This window comes from Serinus canaria, chromosome 3 (genome assembly GCF_022539315.1).
Source record: "Serinus canaria isolate serCan28SL12 chromosome 3, serCan2020, whole genome shotgun sequence".
Taxonomy (NCBI): domain Eukaryota; kingdom Metazoa; phylum Chordata; class Aves; order Passeriformes; family Fringillidae; genus Serinus; species Serinus canaria.
The window spans coordinates 58,773,036-58,788,053 of record NC_066316.1 but is presented as its reverse complement, the minus strand read 5'-3'; the positions used below and the strand labels follow the sequence as shown (position 1 = coordinate 58,788,053).

The following is a 15,018-nucleotide window of genomic DNA, read 5'->3' as shown; positions in this document are numbered from 1 at the left end:
GAATGAGGGGTTTTTGCAGACAAGGTAGTTGTGTGTTTTATATTTATTGCTAATGAACAGACATAAATCATACGCTGATTTCCTCTATTTTTCCTTTTAATTAGAACTCTTCTTCCGGGCTAGCAAACACACTGAATCCTTATTTTTCATGTTCCTGGATTCCTCTCTTCTTCTTTGATGACTACTGAGGCACAGTTACTCCCATGTCACATGTTAAAGTCTGTATCCTATGCAGAGCATACAGTTTTAGTATTTAGAAGTGAAGATGTCAGATCAGACTCCAAGCATGGTATAGTTTGCACAGCCTGTGTGGTAAAACAGGTCCACTTCCGTGGCCTAACCAGCTTCCTAGCAGCTCTTCCTTCAGCATTTTAGAGATTCTGGGTTATCCCAGTGCTGGATTCCTGATCTGGAGCAACACTTCTGAAACTTTGCCATGATGCTTGCAGCCAGCTGGAATGGCTTCTAATGGCCATATATAGTTAAATCTTTGCAGTATGTCATATGGTTATCATTAGGCTCACAATTCCAAGCTCTTCCATGGCATGCCTGCTAATGCAGCAGTTATATGAACACACTAAATGTGGGTGTGAAAGCTAAGACCTTTAGCTAACAGCTGAGCAATGGACATTTACATGTTCAGGCTTGCAGCTAAAACACTAGACTGTGCTAAATTGTGTGTGCTTGGCTAGCTTTGTTATTTATTGAATGGTAAAGTGACAGAAGGTGGCAAAAATAAACTGCCAAGGAACTTTCTCTTGTGAAGTGTAATCTTACCAACCAGATGCCAATGGCATTAGTACGAAAATACAGACTAAACAGTTCTACTGAGTGTCTTTAAGCCTTAGATGTACTTTTACCACAGCATTTGTGGGCTGGATATACAAATTGTATGTCTATTTACAAAGAGTTCCAAAAAAGTGTCGCTTTTCCTTGCATTGCTTCCGGGGCCGAAAATGACATCTGTGGGCCGTGTGAGAAGCTATCTGTGACTAATGGGCTTTGTGCTTGCATTCCTATCACTAAGATATTTGTGATAATTTTGAATGATGGGTGGTTTTTTGAAACTGAGCGAAACTTGTGACTGGACTCCTTTCTTTCGCACAGTGCCGGAGATCCCCTCAGCACTTCAAGCCCTACCTGACCCCTGACTTGCCCAAACGATTCCACTACGCTAACAACATTCGTATTGATAAAGTTCATCTTTTGGTGGAACGACAGTGGCTGGCTGTGAGGTAACATGATCTGTGTGATTGTCATGCTGTTTTTCTCATCCACTCTCATCCCTTTAATTTCCTTCACAGCTGCTTCATTTCCTGTTTTGCTTTAGACTTCTTACATTTCCATGTCTGTTACAGTTAAAATCATACCATACATAAAAAGGAAACATGGTTGTTTTGGTGAAACCAAATCTCTGTCCAGGACATAAAAAAGAAATGTGCACTGAAAAATCTTATCATCACCCTATTTTAAACTGTGTTCAAATGTTCTTGGGCCTCTGAAAACAGGACACCTGCACTTGACAACTGTGCCTTGAATTGGTATGGGGTGACTATCTCTTAATTTTTCCATGTGTCTTAGCAATGGGTAGATAAAAATAAGTGTTAGTCACCATGTGAGAGTATTCTGTTGTGTTGCTGATTCCATAACGCATCCCCACATTATCCACATCTCTTCATCCTTCAGAATCTATGATGAAAATGCATTGTCTTGTAAGGCAAAATCCCTTACAGTCTTACTTAGTTTATTCCACAGAGGCTAATAGCAGTTCTCCCATTGTAAGCTTTCTGTTAAAATGCCAAAGAATATAACTAGGAATTCTTCCAAAATAGATTGTTCTGCAACCTGTAGCTAGGTAAAGGCCTCAGTTAAAAAATAGCCATTTTTTTCAACTTGCTTTGAAAATATTGTTTCACTGTACACTCATAGCCAGCTAGGATAATTTAATACTGTCCATAGCAATTTCTGTTAGAGGAGAAAGACATCTTCATAAAAATGAATGCTATGATGAGCCATGAATGCTACAATATGATGGCAGAGTCAGTTCTCAAGGAATGATGGCGTCTGTGAGCCACAATGAATGTTACTAAGTCCTTCTATTTGTGTCATTTTTATTTACACTCTGTGATGGTTTCTCCTTAGGGATAAAAGTTACACATTTTGTGATGGAGGTAACCATGGCTATAACAATGAATTCAAAAGTATGGAGGTAAGATGATTTCTATTCTATTCTATTCTATTCTTGCACTTTCTTATATACAAAATCATCATGTGCCAGGAAAATCACCAGAATACAGAACAATGACAGTTTTTGCAGTGAGTTTTTCTTTTCTGGCCACAAGACATGTAAACTGTAAACACATACTAGGTCCAAATATTTGCATTGCCTTTCATCAATGTGGATAAGGCCTGTTTCTTTGGGGTCCTGTAGCAAAAACAGTCTGGGCTTACCTTACCTGCTTGGAGACAGGTAGATTGCAGAAAACCAGGTCTACCATGTTTACCTACTGAATTCTTTGGTTCTTTCATTCTTCCACTGAGGCAATGACCAAAAAATCTCTATAGGCTCTGGGAGTTCATCTGAGCATCTGGAAGCCTGTATGCTCAAATAAACTAAATCTCATTGTCTCTGTTTATCTTACAAGAGTTAATCATATCACCAGAACAAAGAACTAATTAGCTATACTGTGTGTTAATATAGCCTATGTTACAGTTTCATCTCATTTTTACTTCTGGTTACAGTGAAAGTACTTTGAGGTCTTGAGCTTTTGGTGTTTCATGTACTTTCTGTGATGTGAACCTTTAGCTAAGGTCAAGCATGCACTCTAAGTCCCATATTCTGTGCCTAAGAATCAGATCCTTCCAGATCTTTACAACAATGTTAAAACCAAATGTCAGTGATCAGAATTACGCTGAATGTTTGTATGGAAAGAAAAGGTAAATTCTGGTTACCATGGAAACCTTAATAATGGATAACCTTGCACAGGTGCCACAACTGGATTTTTTTTTTTTTTTTTAAGAAAGGAGCAACATTTCATCTTTCTATAATAAATTGAAAATTCCTTTTCTGTTATGGACACATAATATTATTTTAGAACCGATCATTGTCCTGTTAGTCATGTTTCCCATATCTCCTGGCAGGCAGCTCAGGAGTCTCACAAGGCAGTAGAAACTCCTGTGAGTCTGTACACAGTATCAGTGTTCAGCCACAAGGCTTGCAGGCTCCAGAAGGGCTGCCCAGCCCTGCATTGTGCCATTAATGGGTACAGATGCAGGTCTCTGCTGAGTTTGAAATGGGCCTCTGCTGTTCCCTGCTCCTTGCTTTAACCATTGCCATAGACTCCTGAGTGACCCAAAGACTTCAGAGTGCAACAGGTATTTAAAAACACCCCAAAACCAAATGAGATTCATTATATAGTTTAAAATGGGAATTTTTGCTTTGCTTTTTTCTTCAAATTATGTGCAATGGCAGAAAATTGCTTTCCTTACCAGAATAATTCTGTACTTTTAACTTCTGTGACTGTGAAAAGACTGTATTTTGTTCCATTGTCCCAGTTTTTTTAAAATGCAACTGAATTGGTTTTGACGTTGGTTTCCTTTATGTAACTTTTTTTTTATTATTATTACTATTACAATCTAGGCTATATTCTTAGCATATGGCCCAAGCTTTAAAGAGAAAACAGAAGTGGATGCTTTTGAAAACATTGAGGTTTACAACCTTATGTGTGGTGAGTAGAAACAGTCCAGTACTTTTTAAGTTCCAGTATTTTCAAATACCCGTGTTATAACAGCTCAAAGAAGCATAGCTAAAAATTAAGTTAGTTCTTTCAAAACCAAAACACTGAAGCCATGCTCTTAGGCCTTCTTTACACTGCTAAGAAATTGACTTCCAGAAGTTGCTCTGCTTTGAAGGTTTTTTTCTGATTGCAAAAGAATTTCACTAAAGAATCGGAGGGAACCACACCTGCCATATGGGTTTGCTGTCAAACTGATGCCTGTGGAAATGTGGATAAGAATCTTGTAGAGAGTATCTGCTCTTGCTCATAACTTAGGATGGACCACTGCAGTTCCAGCAGTGCACAATTAGGAAACATGAGCCTCAGAAAATATGGATTAAAGCATTACACAAAAATGCAATAGGTTGTTGGATTTCACAATGTGATGCACTTGCAATAACATTTATACTTTGCATTAAACTGTCCAATCTTGTGAATGTTGTGACAATGTATAAAACTGTACCAGCAGTACTCAAATTTATAGTTACTAAATCTTGATGCCGTGGAAGATAGCAAAGAACTTTCAGATCTAGAAAACTGCAAGTTGGTGGGAGTAGTTACTGTAATAGTTTAAATAATGGAATAAGCTATTTCTTCTACCTTTAAAAATTACTAGGAGATTAGTAGATTAGGAAAGATAATAACTTTTTAAAATACTGTTTTAGTCTTAAAATATGTTTACAAATTTCAAATGTTTCAACAGATTTGCTGCGTATAACACCAGCAGAAAACAATGGAACACATGGCAGCTTGAATCACCTCTTAAAGAAACCTTTTTACAATCCTTCACATCCAAAGGAAGTCTCATCTCCCTCTTCATGTCCAGTTTCCAGTCTGACTCCTGCAGATGACCTGGGATGCAATTGCACACAGGTAAATGGGAGTTTCTGGCATCTTTAAATCATCTTTGTCTAGTGTGTTCTGCTTTCTTCATTTTTTTTCTAAACAATGGATTCATTTTGAACAATTCTCTGACTTTTTACAGAGTTCAGTTGAGTCATCAGAAAAGCTAAACGAGAGGTTAAATCTCACCACAGAAGAAAGTGAGTAGCAAAAAATGAAAAAGAGCAGCAGTATTTTAAAATCCACACCTGGTTTTATATTTTATGTCACTGGTTTCAGTGGGAATTTTTGCAACATTAATTACAATTGAAAGTGAAGTATGAAAATCAGGTCAGAAGCATCTTTTAAAAAAAAAAATTCCTTTTCATTTCTTAAAAAATTGCCAAGGGACTCTGTTATAGAAACATGTATATCTAGGAATAGGATCTGAACTCCATTAAAATTTTGGAGAAAACCATTAAGATTTCAATGGTCTTGAAAAAAAATCTGAGCACTTTCAGGCTGTGTTATATAACTCTTGTTCCTTACCCTGTATCCATAACTTTACCTTTCTCTGATTAAAAATTCCCATAGATACTTCTTTCTACTTTTTTTTAATGGCGTTTCTGGAAATTTTGGGAAGCATTGTAATGCCTCCTAGTCAAATAAGATGTAAATTTCACTCCACTGCCAAGATAAATTCAAAATATTTGCATTGGTATGAAATTTCAGAGAAACAAGAGTTTGCAAGTCTGATGTATTTTATTGACTTTTGTGCATTAAACATAATACGAAATCTATTTTCTACATTTTTTATTCTACATATAAGCCTAAAGAACCACATGGCTAGGTTTACTGTTGGATCTATTTGTATTTGCTGAAGTTTTAGTTAACAATTTTTGTCTGCTCTCTTAACCCCTTCTGCCATCCAAAATGTTATAGAAGAATAAATCAATAATTATTATTTAAATTTTAGTAAAGAAGGCAAGCTCATCTCATTTGCCATATGGGAGACCCAAAGTTCTTCAGAAGGAGAAGTTCTACTGCCTCCTTTTCCATCATCAGTATGTGAGTGGATACAGCTACGATATCCAGATGCCACTGTGGACTGCATACACTGTGAATAAGCCTGTAGGTTATCAAATATCTCTACTACTCTTAAATATGGGATCTAGTGGGTTAAAAATGTGGTCCATTCATCAGGAACCCTGTTTAATGGCTGGTGGATGTCATGTGACTAAGGCACTTGTGTCAGAAAAAATGTCTTTGATATCATTTAACTTTTAGCTATCTTAAAATAAAGATTTGAGAAGTGGTAATGACCATTTGTTAGGGACAAAAAAGATACAGGAGCTGCCAGTGAGCTGGTTTTATTAAGCCTGTCCTGTAAAAGGGATATGCTGTCAAGACAATTCTCCATCTCTCCTGTCAGTTCCTGTGGAATAGCAGGCTGTGATTTTCCAAATCAGAAGTTTTTCCAATGAGCACCATGATCTTTTTCCTATTAAATACCCTCTATGCAACTCTACAAGACAGTTTGCACTAGCACATATGTGTTCTTTGCTCTCTGTTACATGATATAATTTCTGAAAAATGTAATTATAGTTGAATGAACCTCTGAGTGTTCAAGGGTATGCGGATCCAGAATAAATTGTTTGAGTTTTCAGGGTCAGTAAACTAATGGACATTCATAGGCTTACTTGCCTTTATAATCTGACCATTTTTCTAAGTTGTATTGTCAGTGATATGTCAAAAGATCACACACTGACTTACCTTGCACAGTAAGCTGACATTATGATTTTTTATTACATGTGCTAATCATGAGGAATAGGCTTCATAAATTATAACACCTGTGGAAGGGCAGAGGGCTAGAGCTAATGCCTTTGATGGAAAGGTTTGGCTGCAATACTTGGGAATGACAGAAAGTTGCTCTTTCTACAGAATTTTTATTGCACCCTGGGTTAATTATGTTTGGATGCATCCTGTGCAATGCTTTACACAATTTGTAATTTGGGGTATATCTCATCATTATGTAGCTATAAAAAAGTGCTTAAATATTAAACTAGGTAAGGCAGGCTGGGCTTTTGCGTGATGTGGGAGTTTTGAAACTGGTTGAATAACATACACTTGCAGATATTAAAAGATGTCAGCATTTTGATTACTTATTACTCAGGAATAAGGAAAATTTAAGATTGAAGGACATTTGTTTTCTCAAGGCTTTATACTCATCTTCCAGAGAGGAAGGCACATTTTCTTGCAAAAAGACAAACATACCTGAAGGGCGCTGCATTTGACATAGGAGACCACAGCAGATGCTTAAATTCTGTTAAGTAATGCAAATAACTCTTGCTTCTTGACATTAATTACTGGCTCATCAAAAAGTAATAAATCACATCAAAAAGGACAATTCATGATGTGATAGGCACAGCCAATTTTTACTTTCAACTGCTTTCTTCAGGAGACACTATGGTTCTTTGACCTGAAATAGAAGGAGCCAAATTGGTGATGAATGATTTTTTTGTTTGTTTGTTTGTTTGTTTGTGTCGTTGGGTTTTTTTGACACATGAACTGCTCAGGAGTCAAAGGAAGACTTCTGTCTTTTATATTTCATTCCATGTGGTAAATATGTTTTCCATTAATATGCAACCTGACCATAATATGGCATCTACTTAAATTCTGATAAAAGTAACTAAAGAAATTAAATCAAGGAGTACAAAGAGGCACTAGAAGAACATATCAGTTCTTTATTTTTTGCTTGGTTTTAATTGATCAAAACAAACAATGTACTGAAAATCAAATTAGATATTTAACTTCTGTTTATAAAGGTATAATGCAAAATATATTCCAGGCTTATCAAAATGAAAATGTTACATATAAATGAGGATGAAAAAAAGAGTTAAACACAAAAAAGCATATTCAGATGGTTTAATGTTATTGTAAAATTGTGAAAAAGTGTGTAGAAAAGGTTATAGAAAACAAAAGTGAAGGTTATAGAAAGAAATAGAGTCATCAGAATCACTTTTGGCCAGATCTTAGCATGTTGACATATTTTGGTGACGTTACTAAAGCCAGTAAAATGTTCTAAATTTACTGTGGATTTCCTTATCTGTAACTGTTCAGCAGCACAAATTCTTATGGAGACTGCATCCTCAGATGCCTAGATGAGGTGATAGTGTCATTTTTATAGACTAGCTGCTTTCCAGGAGGATGTGACATCGAGTTTGTGTTTCCAGAAATATGTAAAAGTGACGAATGAGTCAAATGTGAAATCTGTTTTTGCCTAAGGTGTAACCTTATTTTGCTGCTACCATTTTACACGGTGCATACGGATTTCCCTGAATTACCTAAAAACAGAAGTAGAAGAAAAACAGTACCCAGAAAACATTAGTGTCCATTACTTGCATTGACCTGATTCACTATGAAAATAGGAGAAGATTCAATGAAGTCCATTCTAGAAAGTTAAAACCATACAAAGCACTGGCTTAGCCACAGCCGTGGGTGTAAGATTTTTTTTCCCTTTCACAGGAAAACACATCTCCTCTTCCTCCCACTGCTTCAGACTGTCTGCGGCCTGATGTTAGAATCCCTGCTGCTTGGAGCCAAAATTGTTCTGACTACCCAGAAGGGCTGACCTTGACCCACAGTTTCCTCTATCCTCCCAGTGAGCATGGTTCTTTTTATAGAGACCTTAGAAAGTCTTAATCAGCTGGATGTGGGTTTATGTTTAAACATATACCCAAACACCAAAACAAACTTCTTTGGATCAGCATGTTGGGCAGAAAAAGGTTTCCAGTGTTTGCAGACTGACCAGAAGTAGGGCAGCTGCTACTTGTACCTAAATATTTTTGGTTTAGAATATTTAAGGGTTTTTTTAAAACATGGAACAACTTGAATGTGATGAAAACTGGTTGGAATGATGTAAAGGGTTGGAAGGAAAGGCTGTCCCTCTTCCTCTGTATAAATATTCATTTCCTATTTTCAAATTTGGTAATTATTATTTATTGAGTAGATTTCTTGAACAAATTTGGAGATGTGTTTGCAATAGGATCAAACACTCATGCTCAAATGTAACATGTAATTGAACTACATGTACCTACAATTTATAGTGACATATGATTCAATTGGTCTTTGGATAGTATTCCATTCACTTATATTTTGGTCTCTTTATGTAGACTACAATTCATCTGATCTTGAACTTTATGATGCCTTACTCACCAGCAATATTGTTCCCATGTATAAAGCTTTCAAAGGTAGGTTGCAAAATTTGGATTAACTATGATTAATTTTCTATAATTATTGTTCTAGATTTGATAAAGCTATCACAAAATTTTAAAACATCAACACATGGCCTGCTGTATATCCAGACATTGTGAAAATATACTTAAAACATTTTAGGAGTAGATGTTTGAAAATGCATAGCACAATTATATGGGAGGTTTTTTTCTTTGTGTAGTCTTCTCTGATTTCTCTTTATCTCTGCTTACCTGTTTGCTTTTGAATTTGCTCTTCATCTCTTTTGGGCTATCCTAACATGAAATGTTAGCTATGAAGCTCTCATAAAAATTTCCCTTGGGAAAATGCTCAAGGTGAATGCAAATGGCAGTTTTGCTTTTTTTCAAAATCTGAAGAGAAGACCTCAACAATATTAATCTTGCAACACTATTTCTATAATAGATGTTTTTACTATGCAATAATAAAATGTCTTCCCATCCAGCCTGACACACATTTGTTTGTAATCATTGATAAGAAATTTTCTATAACTGCTTATGATCCTATTTACTCTTAGGCCTAGGCTAATTTTCTTAGAAAATGCATAAAAAGAGGACTTGTGTAAGGAGAAAGTTGGAAAAAACCCGATTATGTAACTACCTTTCTAATACATTCAAACCTCATTTATTCATTCACTCATATTAAAAAACAGAAATCCAGAAGACCTGTCTTTAATCTTCCAAATAAATCACAGATAAAAAATCTAATTTTTCAAGGAAAACAACAAGAAGTTTCTATAGACCATAAGCAACAGCAAAATCAATAGGAGATGCCCTCAATGCACCAAACCCATAAGGGGTTTTTTTGCCATGCCAGTTGTAAATATTTGAATAATCTCACTATCTTATATCCTACAAATTGTATTTTCTTGATTGGCGTCTGTGAATTAAGCCAAATTGTCTAGTGATGAGTTCTCGGCAGTTGGTGCTGAGTATTCCTCTCACAAAACCATTATGTCAGTTCCTACTGTTTGTGACACTGATCAGGCACATCAGCCAGAAATTAGGGACCTCTCAGCTGTAGGTTTGTAGCTTCAGCTTTAGATCAAATCAAATTGCACTACTATTTGCCTTGCAGGACTATAATAGCATTTACAGCACATCTTTCAATGGCAGGTGGGAGTATGTCTCTTCTGATTAAATCCAAATTTTGTGTAACAAAGAGTTGATTTTATGGGCAGTTTAGTTCTGAACTTTTTTTTATTAATCTACAGTGAAAACACAAAAAAGCTATTTTTCTTCAGTGGTGAAATTACTTTAAATTGATACTAATTTTGCATTTATTTTCTTTTTATGACAGACATATGGGACTATTTCCATAATGTGCTTCTTCAGAAGTATGCTAGAGAAAGGAATGGGGTAAATGTTATCAGTGGACCAGTGTTTGATTACAATTATGATGGCCATTTTGATAGCCCTGATGAAATTAAGCAGTAAGTACATGGAAAAGCCAGAAGTTAAACTCTATATGATTTCAACTGTGTTTTCACACAAAACCCCCTATTTTTAAAAAAGACTAAGAAACAAGTATCATGGAGAATGCAGTATTCTCTTTATAATCCCACATCCACTATTACTCATACAACAGGAAGTGCTCTTGCAAACAGATACAGTGCCATGGAAGTTGAAGTCCAAGTAAAGAGTAAAAAAGCTGCACAGTTACATGTGTATCTCTCTCTACATACACAGGTACAGACTAGTAATTAGTCTGTAGTAATTAGTTTCCCAAGATGATGCCTAGATTTTAGATTTTGGGCCTCTGCATCAGAAATGCTAAGAGAATATGACCTTTAAACATGCAGAAGACATGCTTAAGCATGATTTTCTCACTTTGATGTTATGCTCACTCACCTGTTTGTTGTTTCTTCCTATTGTCTCAAACTGATGTATTTCACGAAAGGTCAGATTTGTGTGTTTGCCTTCACTGAATCACATAACTGGAAATGCAAATTGTAACATTCCTGAGAGGTACCTTTGCATAACTATGGCTTACACGGCTTACTGCAACATCTGACATGTTTACACATAAATTATAAAGGCCAATTATTTATGTCAGTGAATAAGGATACAAGGAAATAAAAACAGAAATAGAAAAACTTTAGATTAGGGAAAATACCTTGTGAGACTAAGAGCATTAGAAAGGTGCTGGGAAATCTGCACAGCTGAATGTATCACTGGAGATGTTTTATTCAGGCTAGACTTGACCACATCTGATAAAAATGGTTTGAGAATGGGAAAATCAGCCTGCCACGTAGTAGGAGGGTGGAAGGGAGGAGAGACTACAACTTCCTTCCAAGCAAAATGCTGTAATACCCAGCTGACCACATAATGCTGCCTCCAGTTTGGAATAAGCATGTTTTAGTCAGCATGGTTAGGCAGTCATACAAAGCAGAATAATAATTTCAGTGATAGCATTTTGTTCAATACTGAACAAAAAAGCCTGGGAAACATTCAGCTCTTTATACACAAGAGTGTATAAAGACCATGTTTGCAGAATAGTCAGAAAAGAGCAGCAAAGACATTTTCAACTGAGTATCCTAAACTGGTTTCTACAGCACACAGCCACAAATCACTGTTCTGGCATTTCTCAACGGCAGGGAGTCAGAAGTTAATTTTCTCGTCTCTCTCCTCCAATTCATATGGTTGAAATTCTTCGTATAATGAAGGGCAAATATGATTGTCTATTCTGACTCTTTTAGATGTAGGGATCTCTGACTCTGGCAAAATAGAGTACTGACCATATTAAGCAGTCCTGTTTCAGTGGGACTGCTTGTAGCACACAGAGTAATCCATGTATGTTGGGCTGTTCATAAAATGAATGGTGAGGCTGTGTATCCCATCAGGTACTTTTTTCAATTACAAAAGAAATTTAAGTCATATAGTATTGAAAGATATAGATTGAGATAAAGTCTATAAATTTCTAACTGTATCAGTGGTGTTAATACTTGATATCTCAAAAAATGCCTTAACTAATGTTTGTTTTGTAGGTATGTAAACAACACAAAAATCCCTGTCCCAACCCATTACTATGTGATTCTGACAAGTTGCAAGAACACATCCCATACTCCACTGAACTGTTCAGAATCCTTGGATGTTTTGTCTTTTATCATTCCTCATCGACCTGACAACACTGAAAGCTGTGCTGTAAGTATAGTTCTAAGTTCCTGTGTGCCAATGAACTTTGGGAACTGATTCCCATTGGAATCTAGTCATCCATAGAATCTTTACCAGTCTGTGGAATAACTCATTCCCCATGAGCTGGGAGTGAGCTGAGAGTTAAAGCAATCACCAGAAGAGCAAGGAGCTCCGGGAGAGGTAGCTGAAAACTAATGAGCTGACAGGAAGCAAGGAAGAAGAAAGGAAGGTAGGATAAGTGGATTGGGAAATGGTGTCACCTGAGAAGGGCTGAGAACACAGCACAGGCAACAGGGAGATGAAATATCTTTATGGAAGACTGCAGGATAAACTTACTTCAGAGGACTTTGAGTGTTATTCCCTTCAGTTAATAGAAAATTCCTTCAGCTGCTTATTCCACCTCTATGAGAAATTAGACAGCAGGCATTTGGATGGATGGTCCTGCAGTTAAAATTCATACTTGAATTAAAATAAATCTTTGCTTATGGCTAACAGTGTGAATCTTACGCCTTTTAGCAAACAAAATACATTATCTGAGTGTAATGTGTATTGTTGAGGCAGCTGAGTGCCTATTCCACAAACTCTGGGTTGCAGAAGGTTCCTAAACTCAATGTATATATATTGCACAAGTACAGCTGCACAGACTTGAACTGCTCTTCACAGACAGTTTTTAGTTTGTTTATAACTTTGAACTCATAACTCTAGACTGGTGTAAGCTTGCCCTAATTGGAAACAACTTCTGTGTCTCCCCATTTGTAGTGTGGATAATCCACAACTTCCCAGTGAGATCTTTTTAGTAGTTGAGGGTTGACTAATTATTAGAATGAATTAGTTATTATAGTTTAGAAATTGACTGTAATTTCTAATGCTTAGCAATAAACCTCAAATCTTCTCATTTTATATTCATCATGCTTGGCAGTAACATAAATTTAATGAATCATCTGCCTCAGAAGCAGATATTGTTAATGAAACAGTGAATTACCAGCTGTTGGCAAAACAATCCTTGTAGTGAAAGAACAGAAAATAACATTTTGGATTGATTAGTGGTTGCATTTCCATTGTTTTCCCCGTCTAACCAGCAACTATTCTTGCTGTCCAGCAATCAAGACTGAGCTGCTGTAAGGACTTTTTGTGAGTTGTCAGGTGTCTGTTGCTTGACTGGCCTGAGCAGTGCAGCTGATTTGTGCTGTAACTAAAACTATCCTTACGTGTGTGTTTGAAATGTGGCTCATGAATTTTGTACTTAAAAGTCGCAATTGCCATGTCAGCATCATTCTTCTTGTCTGTCACTTTGGAAGTGGAGAGGTGGGTAGAAGAGACATCCACTTGATTTTGTTTAAATGACACCCCTAAAAGCAAGGCTGTTAAAGATGCTTTGGAAAGCCTGAAAGAAGTTTTACCAACTGGAGGCCTTTAGTCTGTCAGACCAGGTCAAACACTGGCAATTGCACAACACTGCCACCAAACAGCAACAGGGCCTTTTATGTGTTTGAACATTGTTCGTGCTTGTTTCGACAGGAAAATAAGACACTTTCCGAATGGGTTGAAGAAAGAGTTCAGGCTCATTCTGCACGTGTTCGGGATGTGGAGTTGCTAGCTGGGCTTGACTTTTACCAGGAAAGGAATGAATCCGTCTCCGAGATCTTGAGACTAAAGACATTTTTGCCAATATTTGAGACTGAAAGTAACTGATGATCTTTGGAAAAGGGGTCAGTGCTTGGAAGATAGAAAATTTCAGTGATTTCACTTATTGCCTTGCTTAAGTATGTGGGAGTATTTTTCAAATTTGTGTGTTTCAGTCAAGTGTTCTGTGCCAATAAAATTTGAATAAAAATGACACATAAAATTTTCTAAAGTGAATTAAATCATCATTGTTGAGACAGGCTTTCAAAATACAGAGTATATTTTTATTATGTAAAAACTAATATATTATATTACTCTAAAAATACATGAAATATTATATATGATATTATATATATAATAGTAATAGCAGTAATGATTGAAAAAAATGCAAAAGGAACATATTTTATACTACAGAGACACCAGAATTGTAAATTGTATATGAAATGCTTCTACAATGGAGTTGAAAAATAAAACACTTTGAGAGGAGTGTGTGTGTTTTTTCCCTTGTGTTTATCAAAGAGGTTATGGTTCTCAAACACAAGCACATCCTGAAATTTTCTGAATTTCTATTTCTCACCTATAAATTCACATGGAAACATATTCTGACTCACAATAAGTTTGTATGCAGTGCAAGTGATCATCACCTTTGTTTTCCACTTGGGTTAATCCATTATGCTAGTAAAAAGTGACGTGAATGAGCTATATTCTTTTACCCTTCAGAACTCTTAAAACATTCTGAACATGAAGAGGTAAAAAAAATGCTCTACACAGAAGAATTTTATCTTGACATTTACCTGTATTTGCAATGGTTTCCAAATGCCTGGTGATAACAAAATGTTTGCGTCTATTTTTAAATAGTTAAACTTGAGATTAGAGCACAAAATTAGCAATAACATCCAAAAGAGATAGTCGCTCTTTCTGTAGACACTTTGTAAACAGATACTTTGTCACACGGTCTGTACACAAATAATTGCTGAGGACAGGCAAGTAGGACAGACAGTGGAAATGTCCACATTATGCTAATACAAAAATGTCACCCATAATAGAGTGTTGAGATGAGCTATTCCACTACAAATGTTGCTAAGTGCATTTATGAAAAACAGCAGAAAATTGATCATTTGATTTATAGGCAAGTGGGGGCATTTTAAAGAAACATGTCAAAGTGTGTTTCAATCGATAAAACTAACTGTGGACTGAAGGAGCTATGTCTGTTTAAAGAATGAAACTTTAAACTTCCAAGCTTTTCAGCACAAAGAATCCAAAGCCACCACAGGACACTCTATTTCCCAAAGTCCCCAAGATGATCAGCATATGCCCACACACCAGACAGAGTTTAGCAATATCGATCTTAAAATCATGATGTGGGACCAAGCTGAACATAAAGATTTTTATCT

At 36.2% G+C, this 15,018-nt stretch overlaps 1 protein-coding gene across 1 annotated transcript in view; it reads left to right on the top strand.

Moving 5' to 3' along the window:
- Positions 1-14,111, top strand: part of ENPP3 (ectonucleotide pyrophosphatase/phosphodiesterase 3) — a 34,791-nt gene extending 20,680 nt beyond the window's left edge. The window contains exons 15-25 of the mRNA XM_018919892.3: positions 1,108-1,235; positions 2,143-2,209; positions 3,641-3,728; positions 4,480-4,649; positions 4,762-4,819; positions 5,575-5,729; positions 8,124-8,259; positions 8,771-8,848; positions 10,167-10,299; positions 11,854-12,010; positions 13,520-14,111. Of these exons, the coding sequence (XP_018775437.2) occupies positions 1,108-1,235; positions 2,143-2,209; positions 3,641-3,728; positions 4,480-4,649; positions 4,762-4,819; positions 5,575-5,729; positions 8,124-8,259; positions 8,771-8,848; positions 10,167-10,299; positions 11,854-12,010; positions 13,520-13,693 (1,344 nt within the window). The 3' untranslated portion in view covers positions 13,694-14,111. The remainder of the gene's footprint in view (positions 1-1,107; positions 1,236-2,142; positions 2,210-3,640; positions 3,729-4,479; positions 4,650-4,761; positions 4,820-5,574; positions 5,730-8,123; positions 8,260-8,770; positions 8,849-10,166; positions 10,300-11,853; positions 12,011-13,519) is intronic.
- The last annotated feature ends 907 nt before the right edge of the window (positions 14,112-15,018 follow it).